General features: G+C 39.9%; 4 protein-coding genes across 4 annotated transcripts; all 4 read right to left on the reverse strand.

Moving 5' to 3' along the window:
- Window positions 1–3,633: 3,633 nt before the first annotated feature.
- On the reverse strand, window positions 3,634–4,569 carry LOC117469604 (olfactory receptor 146-like). Its single transcript, XM_034114045.1, has one exon. The coding sequence runs from the start codon at window positions 4,567–4,569 to the stop codon at window positions 3,634–3,636; it is 936 nt and encodes a 311-aa protein (XP_033969936.1).
- Window positions 4,570–11,103: 6,534 nt separating this feature from the next.
- On the reverse strand, window positions 11,104–12,048 carry LOC117469607 (olfactory receptor 146-like). Its single transcript, XM_034114049.1, has one exon. The coding sequence runs from the start codon at window positions 12,046–12,048 to the stop codon at window positions 11,104–11,106; it is 945 nt and encodes a 314-aa protein (XP_033969940.1).
- A 3,361-nt stretch (window positions 12,049–15,409) lies between these two features.
- On the reverse strand, window positions 15,410–16,357 carry LOC117469605 (olfactory receptor 146-like). The gene has a single exon (XM_034114046.1). It carries the CDS (start codon window positions 16,352–16,354, stop codon window positions 15,410–15,412), a length of 945 nt encoding a protein of 314 aa, XP_033969937.1. The 5' UTR covers window positions 16,355–16,357.
- Window positions 16,358–19,489: 3,132 nt separating this feature from the next.
- LOC117469535 (olfactory receptor 1L3-like) lies at window positions 19,490–20,434 on the reverse strand. The gene is made up of 2 exons (XM_034113964.1): window positions 20,083–20,434; window positions 19,490–19,953 (listed from the first exon to the last, which is right to left on the reverse strand). The coding sequence occupies exons 1-2, from the start codon at window positions 20,432–20,434 to the stop codon at window positions 19,490–19,492; spliced, it is 816 nt and encodes a 271-aa protein (XP_033969855.1).
- Between the last annotated feature and the right edge of the window lie 1,048 nt (window positions 20,435–21,482).

Genomic DNA, 21,482 nt, shown 5'->3' on the forward strand with positions numbered 1-21,482 from the left:
GCAATTGAAGAAATCTCAAAACTGACCCATAGATGTCTTCACGGCTGGACTGTTCGCAAACATGTGAAGTTTGAGCACTTTTTGAACATTTTCATAGGAGTTATAGCAATATCGTGTTTTATGGCGAGGGATGCGTTTCCATGGAAATGGCATATGATAACACCCCATAATTGACGTAGAGCTGTTGAGGGCTGGACTGTTAACCATTATCTGAAGTCTGGTGCTGTTTTGACCCTTTTCATAGGCGTTACGACAACATCGTGTTTTATGGCGAGGGATGCGTTTCCATGGCAACAACCTATGGTGAGATCTCAGATTTGGCGTACAGGTGTTGAGGCATGGACCGGTGATATACAAGCGAAGTTTGGGGGACGATCGGACCGTGTCCATTGGAGTTACAGCGACATCGTGTTTTATGGCGAGGGATGCGTTTCCATGGAAACGGCATATGAAGACACCCCATAATTGACGTAGAGCTGTTGAGGGCAGGACCATTAACCATTATCTGAAGTCTGCTGCTGTTTTATGTCGAGGGATGCGTTGCCATAGTAACACCACATTACGTAACATCAGATTTGATATAGAGCTGTGTTAACCATTATCTGAAGTCTGCTGCTCTGAGCATTACAGTAAGAGTTATGACATCATCGTGTTCCATGACACAGGTGTTTATATTTGAGCTATACGTACCACACGTACATGTGAACGTTTTGTTGAAGAACCGTAACAGATATCGGTGAAATTTCAAAGCGTGAAGCATGTCAAGGAACTTGAGCATCTGAAGTGTACTTTTTGTGTACTTTCGGGTTAATAATGTGGCCTTTTTGGCCGATTAACTAAAGGTGTGCGGCTGCTGTGGTGGGGAAAGATGAGGCTGAACTTACAATGGGGTTTAATGGAGACATGTTGAAAGTTTTTGTCACTTCATGCCCTCAAGAGCAGGGGCGGACTGGCCATCTGTAGAATCTGGAGAACCACAGAACGGCCGGTCGTCAAGGGCCGTTGACGGCCGGCCGGCCCTTTTAAAAAAATGTGTTTAACGTCATCTTTTACGTTGCGCTGACGGCCGACAGAGGGCGACAGCGGCCGCTAATGCAGTTGTGTGGTTCTTATCTGTCAAATAATCACACACGAAGAAGAAAAAAGACCGGCCACACGAAGAGAAGGGATTAGACGCCGCGGCAGACAGGGAGAATGAAAAAACATTGATACAAATCAAAGAAAACGAACAGAAAAAGGTGGGGCCGAGAAGGCAAGAGAAAAAAAGGTGAAGTCACTCGCAGGTGAAGCATATAAATGTTGCAAATTGACAGATCTTTTTGGCAGCAGCGGTGCCACAAGCACTATCATCAGCAGCTTAGAACAAGTGCAATATGAAGAGAATGAGGAGGGCGCGAGTTCAGATATACAGCCAGCCTCCTGCATTCAGTGGCGCGGTGCCAGGGTATGGCTGGGGTAGGCTACAGCCATACCAAGAAATGGCTTCGCCCCACCTTAGCCCCACCATGAAAAATGATGTTAAAGTAAGCAAATTCAATTAAATAATAAAATTCTCTGGCGTTATAATATCAGCGCGGCCGCGGTCAGATCAAAATGCCTCCGAATGCAATTTGAATAGACCTACAGCCAATCAGAGCAACAAAACGTTGGGTCTGCGTTATGCATTACTGATTGAGATCAATCGGAACCGCCATTCAGTATCCCCATTGGATCTTCAACGTGTACTATCATACGTCACGTTCACAGTGATCCCTTTTTATTTACTACGAGACAAATGTGCCGTTTTATTTCATACAGTTCCGTTTTGATTGACACAGGGAAATAATCTAAACCTCACGCGTGGTGTTTCACTGTCAAGGGGGGCGATATAGCGTGTATGTAATTACATTGCAAATACTGACTTGAGCCCCACCACTGTATGGGTTAGCCCTACCATACGTTACCCAACAAAAATACTCTGGCGTCGCCACTGCGCTGCATTCATGATGAGGGACAGAGAGTTGAGCTGGTGGAAGAACCAGCTCAACTGGCACATACAAGTGCAGGGCAAGCGCAAGAGGTGGGTGAGAATTATCCCTTGAACTGCATAAATGCAGCCTAATAAACAGCTGATTTCTAATAACTAATAACAAATAGTACTGTATGTTTGTGTGTTTACTGTTTTACGATGTCCCATGTGTTTAAGACTTCTGAGTGTCCTCCCTCTTTAGGTGAGGATTATCCCTTGAACTGCATAAGCCTAATAAACAGCTGATTTCTATTAACTAATAGTAGGCTACTGTATTTTATTTTCTGATGCCGACCCCCCCGGATGTGGCCGGTCTGGGTCAGATTCCAGGGCTGAATTTTAGTCCCAGTCCGCCCCTGCTCAAGAGGCATTTTGTTTAATTATTTTGCTTAATTTCTTTTTAATCTTTCAAGCTACGAGATGTTTTCCTACGTTTGTCATGACAAATTATGTCTCAGGAATGTAGGGTTTGGGAATTATGGCAGGTTTAAAAGAAAATATATAAAAAACATCACGCACTCTAAAATCTGAAGAAGGCCTCTTTACCAAGATCTGAACAATTTTTAATATCTCTAAAAATATGAATCAGATTTAAAAGTTGTGTTAGACGAATAATGTCAGAAAGATGTGTAACATTTTAAAGTTGGAATGAGGTTTCTGAGTGAAAGTATGAAGGAACAGTTAGCAGTTGAAGTCGCATGAAGATTTTTCAAATCTGAAGAGTTTCTCCATTGACTTCCATGTTAAACATTTGATGAATTATGGGATATATCTCTGGAATTATGAAAGTTATGAATGAGAAAAGTAATGGCCAACGATTCCCGACCAAGCTGAACGTTTTGATGTTTGAACAGAGTTTCTGCGATGTGGAATGTGGGAGCAGAAGAAGCGCAAAATAACCCGGCGGAATAATAAAGAATTTTGTGCGTCGAAGAACAAGTAGTGAGAATGCTGTATCAGCACTCCCACTAAATAAATCCTTGACAGCGGTCTGTCTGTTCTGGATTAACAACGTGTCACATGTTCTGAATTGACCAATCAGAATCGAGTATTCAACTAAGCCATGTAATAAGGGTTGATAATATCACTCAATCAAACAAAACCAAGGTAAGTTTATTTTAATAGCACATTTAGGCCACAAATTAATTCACATTGCTTTATGAAAAACATAAATGGTAAAAAAAACCTTTACTGTAACTGCTACTTCATTCTCACCGTCATCACATACAGGCCAGCAAAATCAATGAAGTGGAATTAATGTTATGTCAATCATCAAATAGCTAATTAAGAATCACGAACCGGAGTTTCCTATCCTAGCAGAGGTCTAGCTTGACAGTGATGGCAACATTTAACAATATATACTTCAGAGCTAGGTGCTCTGGGTTATTTTCTCTACATTTCACCATATTTAGAAAGATATATGTTTGTCATAATTACCAATAAATAAATAAAAGGTTTTTGTAAATAGCATTGATTAACTGCAGTGGTGATATCATGCCATTAACTACACAATCAGTAACGTACACAATCCTGAATTACAATAGGGCACTCCTTTTGTACCCCCTTTATATTTGTTATGTGATACAAATATAAATATCTAATAAATAAATATAAGATAAAAATCTTTAGTAGGATGGCTTAACTTTCTTGCGCTCAAACAAGAATTTTCGTATCTCTTTTGACTGCACACCATAAATGATGGGGTTAAGGCTGCCAGGGACAATATGGAACAAAATGCAAGTGAGTTTTCTGTAGTCTGAGTACTGAGGGAATCGATGCAGCACAATGTTAGAAATTCCACTAAAAATCATGATCATATACACAACCAGGTGAGTGCTGCAGGTTTTCAAAGCTTTACTGTTCAGAGACTTATTCTTACTAGTTAGACAGACTACAGTTATCTTAGTATAGGTGATTATTGTGCTCCCAATTGAGGATGTGAAAAGGACTACAGTGAAAGTGAGGCCATAGACATTATTAATAAACACACTCTCACAGGACAGTTTAAACAGCCCGGCATTGTCACAGTAAGGGCTTTCAATCATAGTCCTGCATCGATTGAGCCGTAGTGTCAGACCGAGCAGAATCCCGACCAAAACAAAGGCTACTCCCCAGGCAGAAACTGTCAGCTTGATCACCATCTTGTTTGTCATTATAGCAGCATAGCGCAGAGGATTACAGATAGCCACATATCTATCGAAAGCCATAATCATGAGCACTGTCACACTAGTGGTACCAAACATATGTGAGGTAAAAGCTTGGAGCACACACTCATAATAACTAATGATGCGTTCAGAGGGAGGCCTCAACATGTCTATAAGCAAACGGGGCACCAAGATAGAGTTTCCAAGAATATCATTAAAGGGCAGGTTGCAAAAAAGTAGATACATGGGCTGGTGAAGGTTTTTGTCAATGAAAATCAGAACAACAATTCCCACATTTGCGACAATTATAAATAAATATGAGAAAAGGAAACAGACAAAGACAAAATACATAGACTCTTTCGAAACATTGAACCCCTCCAGCTGGAGTGTAACGCTATTGTAGGTGTAGTTTTCCATCGTCCTAGAAGAACAAAACAAATGATCATAGACCATTTTTCTTTGAAGAGGAACCAAAATGTTCATATTTTCCTGAATTTACCAGATATTAGTCAATGGTATTTTATTGCACAATACATTGTTTTAAGGTAGTATGTTTTACTTCTGCCCTTTCTCTATCTGGAAGAATTAGATAGACATGACATTTGTGACACAACAGTTTGAATACTACCTTCCTTTTGTGTGTCTCGTTCCAATCTGTCTTCTCTTTTTGTGTCTCCTACCCTGCTGGTAAAGCCCATCAGCACTGAAAGTTGTTTACTGTTGCACTCTTTTCTAGACGTGATTTTTACTTAAGGGAATTCATGGCTGGCCGGGCACACTCTGACGCGCTTACCCCGCGGAGGTGTAACGTAACGTAGAGGATTCCCTCCTCCTGTCTTAATGCAGGGGAAAGGAAACCTCCAGCCCCTATGGGCCCATATGCGCATTACGTCCGGGGAGGGGGTCAGATGCCCACTGACCCACAGCCCCCCTCTCTCTCCTCACCAGTCCTGCGTTGCCCCAGCAAGCACAGATGATGAAAAGGAGCCAGACATGTCCAAGAGATAAAACTTAATGAAGGGACCTGGTGTTGACCAAGATGCCGCCGTGCTCCACACTTATGCCATTAAATAAGGCTGTTGATACAGCCACGGCTCGTGTAGAGTGTGCACGGACTCCCGTGGGGAAGGCTTTCGCAAAGCCAGCCTGCCAGGCGTTTCTTGGACAGAGCTTTTCCAATTACCCCACCGCCGAAACACACAAACAGCTGTTCTGTGCTGCTCTACATAACATGCTAGCGCGCACCGGGCAGAGGAGGTGCAATTTAGCCTCCCTCGCCCCACTATGTCCCACCCCCAACTGGATAGCCCTTGACCTGAACGTACTCCTTAGGCTCTTGGGCACAAAGGAGGGGTTCGGTCTGAGTGTCGCCCCGCTTTGGTCACCCCGGATGTTTAAACAACTCGGGTGCACTGATAAAGCAGTTAACTCAGACAGTCTTTTGGCTGACGTTAAGGCAAGTAGCAAGTTCCATGACAGTACTTTCAGGGAAGAGAGCTCCAGAGGCTCAAATGGTCCTGTGACGAGAGCCTCGAGCAACAGCGGCAGGTCCCATTGCGGGGCAGAGGTGCGCACCACTGGGCGCAGTCTGCTGACCCCCCGCAAAAACCGCAACATCAGCGGCTGGGCAAAAACTGACCTGCCGTCAAATCCCTCATGGCAGGACGAGATGGCTGCTGCATACACTTTCACTGTGGAATGAGCAAGCCCTCTGTCCACCAACAACTGTAAGTACGACAAAATAGACCCCAATTTACAAGATAGGGGCTCTATTTTCCGCTCCTCACACCATCGCCGGAAGCCCAGCCACTTTGGCCTGTAACAGGCTGTGGTGGATCCCGCTCTAGCTGCCTGGATAGACTGAATCACACTATCAGACAATCCCTCCCGCCTCAGCCTCTCCCCTTCAGGAGCCAAGCCTGGAGAGGATGGCCCAGCGTGGGTAACGCCCCGATTGCAACTGGCTCCTGGGAGATCACCCCCCAAACTTGGGGCTGGGCTGGCCCACCGTCATCTGTGTCATCTCTGAGTACCACGGCGCCCCCACGCGATCCGGTGCTACCAGGATGACTGACAGACGTTCCCGCCTCACTCTCCCCAGGAGAGGGAGAATGAGACGCAACGGTGGAAAGGCATAAAGCAGCTTCTTTGGCAATGGCTCGTGTGCAAACGCGTCCACCCCCGAAGGCGGGTCGTCGCTCAGAGCCATGGAGAACCACAGTGCGCAGTGGGTGTTGCGCCGGCTGGCAAACAGATCCACCTCTGCTGTCCCGAACCGGGCCCAGATCCTGGGCTGCTGGGATGTCGAAGACGAAGGGCACTCCCTGCACGAGGTCCTCCATCTCCACCACGTCAAGCTCTGGGTCCTCCACCGGCGAGACGTAACACCCCTCGTACATCGCCACTCTGTGCAGTCGGCTGGATCGGGTAAACATCCGACAGGCGCTGCAGACTGCCGATGGAGGCAGGTTAGCTGTCACGTGGTCAGACCCCAGACACTCAATACATCGAGTATGGGGATCATCACTCCCGATAGAACCCGGACACGAAGGACACGGGCTCCTCAGGTGAGTCCATATTCGATTGTCCGACAAAACTTTTCTTTGTTCTTTTTCTATCCTGTTTATCTCTCGCTCATTACATTACATTTCATTTAGCTGACGCTTTTATCCAAAGTGACTTACAATGACCAATTACAGGGACATTCTCCCTGGAGAAACTAAGGACTAAGTGCCTTACTCAAGGGCACACTAGTGGTGGTGTTCCTGGCGGGATTTAAACTCACAACCTTCCGATCTTCAACCCACCTCACTATCCATTAGACCACCACTATCCCTCAGGCTCAGTTACTCAATAGCTGCTTAGCTGAAAGAGAAAGGGATAGCAGTGAGCGGGCGAGGCCGCGTTTTATGCAGTGGATGCGCGCGCATTCAGGTAGGCCCGCCCAGGGGCCGGCTACGGGTAGGGAAGTCTCAGTAAAATAATGCGTGCATAGATAGGATATATGGAAGTACCCATAGAGTCCAGTAGAGGGCGGAGCCTGTGAGAGATATAACTGTTGTACTGTCGATTTTCTTGTTGCCCCAGCTGGTCGACACCTCTTTTAGCACCGTTATGGTGTAAATATAACCTATCTACCAATTGGATCAAATATAAAAGTCAGCCGAATTAGTATTGATACTGCAAGGAGACGTATTGTGTGAAAAGAAATCTAAGATGTTGTTTAATTGCTGATATATTTATGATCCACGTCACGTTTTCAGTTTTGGCGGCAGTGCTTCCTGTTTCTCTAGAAGTCTTCTCATCAGGGCTCTATAAATACAGAACTACGGCAGATGTGTAATATTTAATGCAGCCGAACCGTGTATTACAATGCCGTTATGTGATGACTTTCAAAGAGAAAAGCAAGCACACTCGGAATAAAGTATTATTTTATTTCTAAAAAATGTTTTCGGATTTCACATCGCATAAACACCATTTCCCAACGTGCATTGCGGCTAAACCATCGAATCACCGAGCTGAGGATCTTGCCTACGTCTGTTTCCGGTATTTTTTATGACGGATGTATTTTGTTATAGAGTGGCGAAGTCCCTCCCCTTCCGGTGGACCTCCATGGGACCTTATTTCGGAAATATTATGTATTGAAGTCAATGGAGAGAGAAAGATTATCTTTCGATCCCGTTTGAATTGTGCCACGAATTACACATATGATGTTTGTCAATTTAAAAGATAATTTTGCAAGTCAAAAAAAAAAAAATGTGTCGTAAAACTGTGAAGTAACACATTTGTTTGTGTGAAACGCTCAATGAACTACATCTCTGGTCAACAACACACGTCACCAAGATGGCCGTCACTACTGTCTTGTCAACAAAACGATTGACTATCACCACAATGAAACACGTCCTGAAGAATGTCATGCAAAGCTGCCTGCCTGCCTTCCTTTGATTCTCTCTGAACTGCCTGGTCGTTTTAATGTTTAATGTCAACCATTTGTGCAGATAGCATGAAGTAGAGAAGATCGCTAGCGTTAGCGTTAGCATTTATCCCCCGGGCTTAAATGGTGCATTATAGAATGATCACACCGGTGACAGTACTCTTCAAAGGGTTCACGAAATATGACTACTACTCTTACTGTTTAACATTGTGGGTTACTTAATGTTACTTCATGTTAAGGCAAATAAAAATGACAAGGCTGTAATGCTAACTAACGTGCTAGCTACTAGCTAGCATGATCCACACACTCCTGGTCCTTTCATCAGACGGGAAGCGAAAGAACGAGCAAGACCCATTGCTGTTATAATAACAACCTGGTACTAAGCACACAGGCATCTTGTTAAAGTTATCTTATCTTAGCCAGCGCCATATAGATATATCTATATGTATATCTATATCGCCATATAGATATATCTATATGGCGCTGATCTTAGCTATCTCTATTGTGGAGGAAAACAATTGTGACATCACTTACGCGACTCTGGGATTTGTAGTCTTTCTAGTTACGTATTTTTCATAGTCTTATATTTATATTATTCATATTATTATATTATATTTAACAGTTTTACGACAAACTGTGACTTTTTTGAGATGGAAATTATTTTTTAAGATTGACAAACATCATATGTGTAATTCATGGCACAATTTAAACGGGATCGAAAGATAAGTTTTCTCTCTCCATTGACTTCAATACATTATTTTTCCGAAATAAGGTCCCATGGGGCGGAAGTAGATGGGCGTGACTTCGCCACTCTATACACACATTCCTTCACATTTAAATTTACATTTACATTAAAGTATTTCGTGAGGCCTTCTAAAATGTTTGTAAATATAACTACGGTTCTAGTTGAAGAGTTTGTAAATTAACATGAACCGAAGCTGTTGCCTGGCAACGCAATCGCACAACGTCACGTCCGTTAATTCCACATCCACACACATGGATTAACATCGATTTAATACATTAATGTAGCCTTTGTTTCTGCTAAAAGAGGTGTCGACCAGCTGGGGCAACAAGAAAATTGGCGAAATCGAGTGTGACTATTACAAAATAAATCATTATTATATTAATATTGACAATAAGAACCGACCGTCGGGGTAGCATTTGCTTGGCATTTCCGGGTATATCTCCACTGGTTGGACCATGTTAACAATACTGTGTAACTGTCACGTTTGAAGGGACGAAATCGCGACATCTTCACGTCTCCCAGCATGGTAGATCATCACATGTTCACGTCTGGCCGTGATACCGGGTTGGTCAGGGAATGTGTGATGCAACGCTAAAACGTTTTAATCCTTGCCTCTCAACTTTTAATAAGCTACAATGTACAACTTTCACCTCCCACGATAAGAAAGGGAACTGTTTCCCTTTTTCCTGAGTCTGAAATTGATAACCATCCGCTCTAAAAATGCTGCATGGAATGCCCTTTTAACAAAGAAAATGTACATGGAAAAAAATGACTTGCTTAAATCCCTGTCCCAGGCATGCAAGCTGTATTGTATATTCCCAAACTGCTAACTGTACTCTGAGGAAAACCAGTCACTACATGCAAAGTAAGTCAAACTTTGTAACAGTGTTGAAGTTGTGTTGTCCCTTTTTAAAGTAGAAGGGCCTCCATCTCATTTGTTGGGAGTTATCTTTATAAAGTACAATAGTTGAAAAAGGCAGGAGGATGTGATCTCTTTAATTGTTGGATAGAAAGTAAAGGGCTTGCATTGTCCTGGAAGTAATGTGTACCAAACTCAAAAGATAAAGTCTGACATTGTTGTTGATTGATATTTTGTCAGAGGATGTAGCAGACGGGTGTTTTGGTCCTCGTTGTTGGCTTATTCTCCTTATTCTTATCCAATTCGAAACAACAGACCCACCCGACTTGCCCTTTTCTTTTAAACTCTTCTTACAATTTCAGTTTTCACGTTGGTCAGGTTTGTGTTCTTTGATGTTCTTTAATTCTCTACCCTTTAGACTAGCTATATCATTTCTTCTGGCAGCAAGTATTTAATCTTTGACAACTTCTTATTAAAATGGCTTTCGTACTCTACATACTGATCCATTAACATGAAATTGGACTAGTGATTTTGGCAATAAGATGCCTTGTATTAAAAGACTGATAATGAATTAGGAACCCATTTTCTTTTCTGTAAATATGTAATACATTAAACCCCAGAAGTTTCTAAATTGCTGAAGGTGACATAGCCAACCAGTGTCCATTATAAAGCACAGAAAACCAAACTGTGTAATGTCTATGTTATAGACTTTGTTAGGAATTCTTAAACCCCGAGACCAGGATAAACTGAAAAGAGTCCAAGGAAGCTTATAAAAGTTAACAGCATTTAATTAAACAAAATAATGCGATGATATACAAATGAGATTTTGCGAGTGGAGGCTCTCTCCCCATCAGCTGTTGCCTGGCGCGTGGGGCGAGCGGAAGAGAGCGATTCTTGGCTTGCTTTTCTTGTTGTCCTATACATTAAAACAGTGTATTTAATTTAAATTACGCCATATACACATTGATTTTATTTCTTAAAACTTGTACACTCAAAATATTGTATGTGTATCCATCTTATGTTTCTGCTCATTCTTTTAACTGGAAATTAACAAAACTTCAAGGACTGAAGCAGCTGCACGGGCCTAAAGACAGAGCGTATCGTGTGCCCTATATATTGTGAAGCCCCTTAAGGCAGAAGTAGGATATATTCTATATTTAATGTACTAATGCAGAACAAAGGTGGGTTTGCATTTAATAGCCATGCTTTTCATATTAAAACAGTTTTTCTATGAAATGACTTTTTTGGTATTAATTGCACATATTTTGCAAGAACTTTGCAACCTTTATTACTGAGCATACAGTTAAAAGTGATCATGCACTGTGTACTTTAAAAGGAAGAAACTCAGTAGCACATTATATGATGTGTTGAACACGACAAAACAGAACACCAAATACATGGAACTGTTCATTACTACGTTGCAAAAACTTTCTTGGATCGAAAGACATTGGAAAAAAACATTCGTATCTCTTTTGACTGGAGACCATAAACGATAGGGTTAAGGCTGCCGGGAACGATATGAAAAAAAACAGTACACATTTTTCTGTAGTATGTATACTGAGGGAAACGATGAAGAGTAATAATAGACATCCCACTAAAAATCATGACTAGAAACACAACCAGGTGAGTGCTGCAGGTCTTCAAGGCTTTACTGTTCAAAGACTTGCTGTTACTGGTGAGACAGACTACTGTTATCTTAGTATAGGTGATAACCATAGTGCCAATTGAAGCTGTGAACAGGACTACAGTGAAAATAAGGCCATAGACATTATTAATAAACACATTATCACAGGACAGTTTAAAAAGTGCAGCATTGTCACAGTAATAGCTTTCAATCATAGTCCTGCATCGATTCAGTCGTATGGTCAGCCCGAGCAGAATCCCGACCAAAACAAAGGCTACTCCCCAGGCAGAAACTGTCAGCTTAATCACCATCTTATTTGTCATTATTGTATGATAGCGCAGAGGATAACAGATAGCCACATATCTGTCAAAAGCCATAATCATGAGTACTGTGTGAGCAGTGGTACCAAACATATGTGAGGTAAAAGCTTGGAGCACACATTCATAATAACTGATGATGCGCTCAGAGGGAGGCCTCAACATGTCTATAAGCAGACGGGGCACCAAGATAGAGTTTCCAAGTAAATCACTGAATAACAGGTTACACAGAAGGAGATACATGGGCTGGTGAAGGTTTTTGTCCATGCAAACCAGAACAGCAATGCCTATATTTGCAAACATTATAAATAAGTAGGATAAAAAGATAAAAACAAACACATGGTGCATAGAATCATCTGGGACATTCAATCCCTCAAGCTGTAACATGAAGCTGTTGTAGGTGAAGTTTTCCATCATCCTGAAATAACAAAGAAATGTCAGAGTAATGTCCGAGCAGTTTGGATATCAGAGATTGTGTTTATTTTAAGTACTAGTGTGTTATTAACCACAACAGAAACATGAGGCTTTGGGATATCCATATTATTAAATATATCATACTTTTTACATTTGTTTTTTCCAAATTTGTAATCTATGTTTTCTCTTAGTAAATTCATCATTGAAGTAGCAACAATATAGAAATAAGGTATACAATAGAAAATAAAGTATCGTAGGGAAACATATAGATAAGTAAAAACCTTCTTTGAGTGGCTCTGCTTCCAATCCTTCCACTTCTCCTCTTGTGTCACCCTGTCCATTGGTGGCAATATCCAACAGGTGTGCTCTTTTAAAATGTCGTAAAGACGTGTTTCCATCTGTAGGGGAATCTACCGTCAGGAAGTGTGTGATGCAACGCTAAAACGTTTTAATCCTTGCCTCTCAACTTTTAATAAGCTACAATATCACCTCCCACGACAAGAAAGGGAACTGTTTCTCTTTTTGCTGAGTCTGAAATTGATAACCATCCGCTCTAAAAATGCTGCATGGAATGCCCTTTTAACAAAGAAAATGTACGTGGAAAAAAATGTATATTCCCAAACTGCTAACTGTACTCTGAGGAAAACCAGTCACTACATGCAAAGTAAGTCAAACTTTGTAACAGTGTTGAAGTTGTTTTAGTCCCTTTTTAAAGTAGAAGGGCCTCCATCTCATTTGTTGGGAGTTATCTTTATAAAGTACAATAGTTGAAAAAGGCAGGAGGATGTGATCTCTTTAATTATTGGATAGAAATTAAAGGGCTTGCATTGTCCTGGAAGTAATGTGTACCAAACTCAAAAGATAAAGTCTGACATTGTTGTTGATTGATATTTTGTCAGAGGATGTAGCAGACGGGTGTTTTGGTCCTCGTTGTTGGCTTATTCTCCTTATTCTTATCCAATTCGAAACAACAGACCCACCCGACTTGCCCTTTTCTTTTAAACACTTCTTACAATTTCAGTTTTCACGTTGGTCAGGTTTGTGTTCTTTGATGTTCTTTAATTCTCTACCCTTTAGACTAGCTATATCATTTCTTCTGGCAGCAAGTATTTAATCTTTGACAACTTCTTATTAAAATGGCTTTCGTACTCTACATACTGATCCATTAACATGAAATTGGACTAGTGATTTTGGCAATAAGATGCCTTGTATTAAGGCGAGACACCCCAGGTGAATAAGGTAATTTTTTTACCTTAAAGATATCAGCTAGAAATTTCTCCAGTTAATTACTTACAATAAGGCAATTGTTTTTTGTATTACAAGTTTTCTGAAATAGCATGTTTAAATATGCAAATGAGCCATTATCTCATGAAATATGGGCATATTTTAACACATTTCAGGAACCGAAATCTGAACTTTGGATAAAGCCAGGATCAAAATTATTGTTTCATTTTGTAGTCATATTAGTATCTAAGGCTTTTACAGAAGGGATTTTGGATATCTCTTTGTATCACTCCATAAATCAGAAAATACTGTCAACAGCCCTAAAATATCAATTTTCACCATGTTTTTAGGTATAAAATGTTATATAATTCAGGCTATGAATTATATATGACCAAACCCTTCTGTAAAAGCCTTCATAATATTGATAGGAATATAACTGGAAGGTTTGGTGTATGTAACTGCTACTGAAGTGGAAATTTCGAACTCAGAGTAGGAGAAAAAACTCATTTTGAGAAAACGACCTTTAAAGATTGCAGTGTGACGCTACCTAAACCCTCCTGTTATCTGGATGATAGCTTGCGCATCGACGCACTCCCTGAAGGTATTTCATGTTCGGGGTCATTTGTTTTTTGTATCACCTTGCTTTGTGCAAGTGACAATTGTTGTCGTCTTCTCTGTGAACGTTTTTTTCTCCGTTATTTTGCCATTTTCAGATTTAAGTTTCTAGCGGAAAGCTAACCAGGAAGTGCTTTAGCACACCACGTGACGCATCTGAATGAATCACGTTGTCAGAAATTGACACCAGCCAATGAGATTTCGTTTCTTGGTTTAAGACCCCTTTGTACTTTCACGATTGGTTGCTGATACAAAGGAAATGACCATATTTGGATCCGATGAGATTGTGCAGGAGACACGGAGCTTTCCAACGATACCTCTGATGACATGGTGCAAACAGCGGTCGCGGTACTTTATGTTACGTTAGAATGCTAACTTTTGGTGAATTTAGGAGAAATCTACAGACGCAAATAGACAAACTATAGTAAAATAAACACTTAAATGTGTATTTTGTACGTTTTCCTTCCAAAAGCCTGAAAGAAAACATGTTATGGAATCAAAATAGCACAAAATCTCAAAATTGACCAGTGCAGGAAAAACGATGTTTTTGCCTGCCGTGTCTCGCCTTAAAAGACTGATAATGGCAAAGCACTGGTGAAAGTTACAAATGATGAAAAGGACTGTTAAATCAGCTTTTAAAAAGTCTAAAGGTGAACCCATATATATATTGAAATAAAAAGTAAAAAAAGTGATAAAACAAAGACAGGGCCAGTTTATTAGTACATATCAGCTACAAGTCCATTTGTGGTTAACATGGAAAAAAACCTGGAAACATCAAGACATAAAGCAATGAGCAGAATAATCCCATTGTAAAAGGACAGTTAAATATAATCAAAACTGTTAAGGGATAATACATAGAAAATAAATCTCAACCGACCAAGACTCAGAGAAGCAACTCAACTTTCACATTTTATTTTTTAAGTGGTCCAACTTGAATGTTAGCCCACCTTAAATGACCCTGAGCAGGAGTTTTTTGTGACTTCGAAGGTTTCCCCACTTTGAATTTCACTTTAATCAACAGATTGCAAGCAGGAAACAGGGACTTGGCGTGAGTCTTGAAGAGGTTTAGCATCTAATCACCAACAGATAAACTATAACTACACTGCTCTGCGCTATGTTCAAAGCTATAATGCTACTTCTACTTCATATTCACTGACAAATCAATATGGTACTATAGTATAGAGACAATAAGGTTGTTAATCATCAACAGATTTCTAGCTTAATAGTGATGGCACAATTGTAGAAAACACACATCAGAACTAGGCAAGTGGTTATGATCATCTCTACATTTAACTGCACATCAAATATGTATTATCTGGGATTATAAAAAATGAAGATGCATATCATTATGACAATATATAAAATAAATGCCTTGAAATGATATATGTATACCTTTCTTTTATCAAGCTGTAAGAGGGACTGTCATGAGTTGCAAACAAAAGATCATGAATTATAGTAGGGCAGCCTTTTCACGTTAAATATTTTTTGTGTTAATACGTTTATAAATAAACATTGGAAATTGTCTTTAGAAGGATGGCATAATTTTCTTGGGCTGTAACCACTTAGTCAAGAATCTCCGTACCTCTTTTGACTGCACACCATAAATGATGGGGTTGAGGCTGCCGGGGACAATATGAAATAAAATGCTACAGAGTTTTCTGTGGTCAGAGTACTGAGGGAAGCGATGCAGAGCAATAATAGACATTCCACTAAAAATCATGATCATATACACAACCAGGTGAGTGCTGCAGGTCTTCAAGGCTTTACTGTTCAAAGACTTGTTATTACTGGTGAGACAGACTACAGTTATCTTAGTATAGGTGATAATTGTGCTCCCAATTGAAGCTGTGAACAGGACTACAGTGAAAGTGAGGCCATAGACATTATTAATAAACACATTATCACAGGATAATTTAAACAGACCGGCATTGTCACAGTAAGGGCTTTCAATCATAGTCCTGCATCGGTTCAGTCGTATGGTCAGACCGAGAAGAATCCCGACCAAAACCAAGGCCACTCCCCAGGCAGAAACTGTCAGCTTAATCACCATCTTGTTTGTCATTATAGCAGCATAGCGCAGGGGATTACAGATAGCTACATATCTATCGAAAGCCATAATCATGAGCACTGTCATACTAGCGGTACCAAACATATGTGAGGTAAACGCTTGGATCACACATTCATAATAACTGATAAGACGTTCAGAGGGAGGCCTCAACATGTCCATAAGCAAACGGGGCATCAAGATAGAGTTTCCAAGAATATCATTAAAGGGCAGGTTGCAAAAAAGTAGATACATGGGCTGGTGAAGGTTTTTGTCAATAAAAACCAGAACAACAATTCCCACATTTGCAACAATTATAAAAATATAGCAGAAAAGAAAAAACAGATAGACAGAGAACACAGACTCTTCCGAGACATTGAAACCCTCCAGCTGGAGTTCAAGGCTGTTATATGTGTAGTTGTCCATCAACCTGAAAGAGCAAACAAAACAATCAGGGATCATATTTTAAGAGAGGGTACAGATAGTATAAGTGAATGCAACATAAACTTCCCTTGAATTAACAGATATTCTGGTTTATTATATTTTGTTGCACTAAAGAACATTTAAGGAAGTATGTGTCTAGGTATGTGCTTTCTTTTTCTCCTTGTTTCTTTAGCTGCTGAAAGAAGAAAGGTGTCAGAAATGATTCCCAGAAGTTGTGAAATGTGTTAAACAGTTGTTAGATCCATACCTTTTTGTCTCAAGTTCTTCCGTTTTTTCTTGAATCTCCTACCCTGCTAGTAAAATCCAACGACACTGAAACGTTTTTCGCTGTTGCACTCTTTTGTACATGTAGATTTGAACTTTAGGGAATTCTCCTATAATTCGTATGTGGCAGAGGCTGTCAACAGAAACTGAAAGACTGCAAGCCTTAACCTTAATATAAAGGACTTTTGAGCTTTAAACGCGCTAAATTGGTTTGGCTTTGCATATAATAACAGTTACCAAGGTGCTTTCCCAGTTGCAGCTTCATGAAAGATATAATTGCCCAGCTTATCCTTAAATCAGCAATGAGGTTGATAGTTGGTGGAGTTGAGGTGTGACGCAGCGGAGTGGACAGCTAGCGGCACAACATGTTAGTGCATCCACATGCTACTAAATGCGGCCTTTCCCTTAATCATAACTTTAAAGGCTCGTAAATGTTTTAGTCTTCAGTTGCTGTGGATCGCTGTGGTCATGCAGATGTGCAAGCAGTTCAAGATTCAAAGGTTTGAATGTCATATGCACATAAGCTACAGTGTAGAAATAGCAATGAAAATCTTAGGACCCGAGCTCCTCCAACAATGAAACATATATAATAAAATATTTAGAAAAATAAATAAATTGCAAGATGACAACAGATGAATGTTTATCGAGGCACTTAACAGAGCTCAGGTGTTTAGCATTCTTATGGCCTGTGGTATAAAGCTGTTCCTGAGTCTGGTGGTTTTAGTCCGGATACTGCGGTACCGCCTGCCAGACGTCAGCCGACAGAACAGTTTGTTGCTGAGGTGGTGGGCTGTCTGCACATTTACCATTTTTAGGCTTCACGCTATTCTGCAGTGCGTTCTCCGACCAGAGCAAACCTTTGCGGCACTGCGCGGGAATGTGTGAACTGAAAGTAGACTCTTAAAAATAAAAGTACAACCTGTAACAGGATGGCTATTGGAAGCCGGGAAGACCACTTTGTTTCCCATAAAAAATCATTTAAAAAAGTATAAAGTAAGGTCTGCTTGAAACAGGATATTTATAACTTTAGAGTAGACAGATTTGTGAGGTCATTGTAAGATATAAAGGGCTGGTTAGAAACCAGAGGATGGGCACCCTCTGTAATGGCAATGGTTTGGGAGACGGGTATCGTATTTGGCTTGAATTTTAAAACAAAAATATTAGATATTACAGAGAAAGGCACTTTACGAAAAAAATAATATTCAAAATAAAACAGTTTTGGGATTTTCTTTACATAACAATAGTTTATTTGAAGATTTCCTGTCAAGATTTAGAAAGCGGCTCAGAGACAGCACTAGTGGGAGTTACAAATGACCTTCTAATTGCATCAGACAAGGTATTAGTGCTGTATTCAACAACTTTCACCAGCACACTTTATAGCAGAGACTGGAAAATGTAATTGTCATTAAATGAATCTCACTAATCTAATCTATTAATCTGAGAGATCTCCATTTGTACTGTACATGTTATTGATGAATCGTCAATACAATAAAATGAATCCTATAGTCACGCAAGGCTCTGACCTTGGACCTTTTTTATTCACCTTCCTTTAGGCAATATAATGAGTAAAGACTGCATAACCTTTAATTGTCGATTAGATGATACCGAGTTATGTCTGTCGATCAAGTCAGATTAAAGTACGTCAACTAAACATCAAGCGCGCCTCAATGACATAGAAGCCTAAATCACCTGCAATGTTTAGATGTTCTACACAGAAATGATTATACTTCGCCACAAACAACTTCCAAACAATAAAGTTTGGCCAGGTATTACCCTGGCTTCAAGAATTATCTCCAAGGAATCTTTGTTAAGATATGTTCTTAACTGGAACATTAAAAAAAACTTTAGGGACTGCCTCCAATAAAATATATGTGATGTCACAAAAACCAGGCACATCTTGTCTCAGAAATAGGCAGGAAAACCTTTTTTAATATATTTTTTCCTTTTTTGGTGGAATATTGTTACTCTTTAGTATCAGGCTGCCCCAATAACTAATTTAGGCCCTCTGCAACACGTATTGTTAAGTCAAATTGTTCTATTCTAATGTCTATTCTGTGTTGTAATTGTATCGTGGTGTTGTGACACAATATCCTGGGAAAGGGATCTCAACTCAGTTTTTCCATAGCAGCTGCAAGGGCCTAAAGACAGAGCGTATCGTGTGCCCTATATATTGTGAAGCCCCTTAAGGCAGAAGTAGGATATATTCTATATTTGATGTACTAATGCAGAACAAAGGTGGCATGCATTTAATAGCCATGCTTATCGTATTAAAACAGTTTTTCTATAAAATGACTCTTTTGGTATTTATTGCACATATTTTGCAAGGACTTTGCAACCTTTATTACTGAGCATACAGTTAAAAGTGATCATGCACTGTGTACTTTAAAAGGAAGAAACTCAGTAGCACATTATATGATGTGTTGAACACGACAAAACAGAACACAAAATACATGGAACTGTTCATTACTACTTTGCAAAAACGTTCTGTTTCCATTATAAAGCACAGAAAACCAAAGTATAATGTCTTGGTTATACACTTGTACACTCAAAGTACTGTATGTGTATCCATCGTGTGTATCTGCTCATTCTTTTATAGTATATGAACTTGCAACTAATAGTGAAATCTTTAGGATTATTACACAAAAATATTTTTTTATTGTACTATTGCCTATATAATAGAGAAGATGAACATAGGTGGGTTTGCATTTAATTGCCACAATTCATGCTGTACATGTCAAAACCTTTTTCTAGAATTTACTGGTGTTTGTCGTAAAGATTTAACAAGGACTTTGCATATTTATTATCTATAAAAAGTGATGATAGACAATGGACAAACATGGTAGAACATGTTCTCTAACATAATGGCCAAACTTTCTTCGACTTAAAGGAGTTGGCCAAAAACATTCGTATCTCTTTTGACTGCACACCATAAATGATGGGGTTAAGGCTGCCAGGGACAATATGAAACAAAATGCTGGTGAATTTTCTGTAGTTTGTGTACTGAGGGAAGCGATGCAGAGTAATAATAGACATTCCACTAAAAATCATAATCAGAAAAAGAACCAGATGAGTGCTGCAGGTCTTCAGAGCTTTACTGTTCAAAGACTTGCTGTTACTGGTGAGACAGACTACTGTTATCTTAGTATAGGTGATAACCATAGTGCCAATTGAAGCTGTGAACAGGACTACAGTAAAGGTGAGGCCATAGACATTATTAATAAACACATTATCACAGGATAGTTTAAACAGACCGGCATTGTCACAGTAAGGGCTTTCAATCATAGTCCTACATCGGTTCAGCCGCATGGTCAGACCGAGAAGAATCCCGACCAAAAGCAAGGCTACTCCCCAGGCAGAAAATGTCAGCTTAATCACCATCTTATTTGTCATTATAGCAGCATAGCGCAGAGGATAACAGATAGCCACATATCTATCAATAGCCATAATCATGAGCACTGTGTGAGAGGTGGTACCAAACATATGTGAGGTAAAAGCTTGGAGCACACATTCATGATAACCAATAAGGCGTTCAGAGGGAGGCTTCAACATGTCCATAAGCAAACGGGGCACCAAGATAGAGTTTCCAAGAATATCATTAAATGGCAGGTTGCAAAAAAGTAGATACATGGGCTGGTGAAGGTTTTTGTCAATGAAAATCAGAACTGCAATGCTCACATTTGTGACAATTATAAACAGGTAAGAGAAAAAGAGAAACAGAAAGACAGGGTACAAATACTCTTTAGAAACATTTAGACCCTCCAGCTGGAGTGTAAGGCTGTTGTAGGTGTAGTTTTCCATCAACCTGAAAGAACAACATCTTGTTTAAGTCACAGGTAAGATTTAATTTACCTTGATGGTTCGTAACTAAAGCTGCAGGAACAAAATATTATTTACTTGGGATATAAATGTATCAGAAAATGATGAGTAATGGAAAAAGTTCAGAAAGAGTTGCTTGTAGATTAGTAATCCAACATTTGAGTCCGCCTTTCTTTTAATCTTTCTTCATCGCTTCCCAACGCACTGTTGACACACTGCACCTATCAATATCTCATCTGTAGCAACATTTTATAGACACGATTTCATCGTAGGGGGAATTATTAATCATTACGTCAGATAAGGAACAACACTGAAAAAGCACTATACAATAATCAACAAACGTACTACCAGTTCAGCTCAAAGCTCTTTCTCACTGGGCTTGCTTACTTACCAAAGTGTAGCATTCTGGTGATTGTTTAACAAAAAACATAGTTAAAATGTTTTGTAATATGTTATTGAAATACAATGTAAAATACCGATTGACATTGGCATTTCAAACTTGAGCAAAGCAAGCACAAAACTCATATTGGAATTTACGGGTCAGCCTATGAGAAAACCCACAGAAAACCTAACCCCCTTTAAGGCTCCTACAACTGTTTTCTATTGGAAATCCATGCTTGACCTTACTGTGTTTCCACCTGCACTGCTATACTTCACTGAAATAATAGTAAACATACTTTTCTTTGTATTGAACCCTGCGAGCAGCATAATCAATAGATAATCCTGTCAGCAAGCTTTTCAGAATCAGAATCAGAATTCTTTAAATGCTTTGAGCAACATAAAACAAATTGAAACTCAATGTATTCTTCTTTAAAACATTGACAACATATAATAGGTTGAGGACCAGTGGTTGGGAAGAAAAAAACAACAACAAAAAGATTATTTATATTTTTATTTTTGATTGTTGAAAAGAGATAAAGGCAGGACATACAGATGGAGCCTCTTATTTTGGACCCCAGCATACAGCTTCCTGCCGACTGCCAGCCAGTTGCCAGCCAGTTGCCTGCCAAAGACCAGTATTCAGGAATGT

This window comes from Trematomus bernacchii, unplaced genomic scaffold, assembly GCF_902827165.1.
Source record: "Trematomus bernacchii unplaced genomic scaffold, fTreBer1.1, whole genome shotgun sequence".
Classification (NCBI taxonomy): Eukaryota; Metazoa; Chordata; class Actinopteri; order Perciformes; family Nototheniidae; genus Trematomus; species Trematomus bernacchii.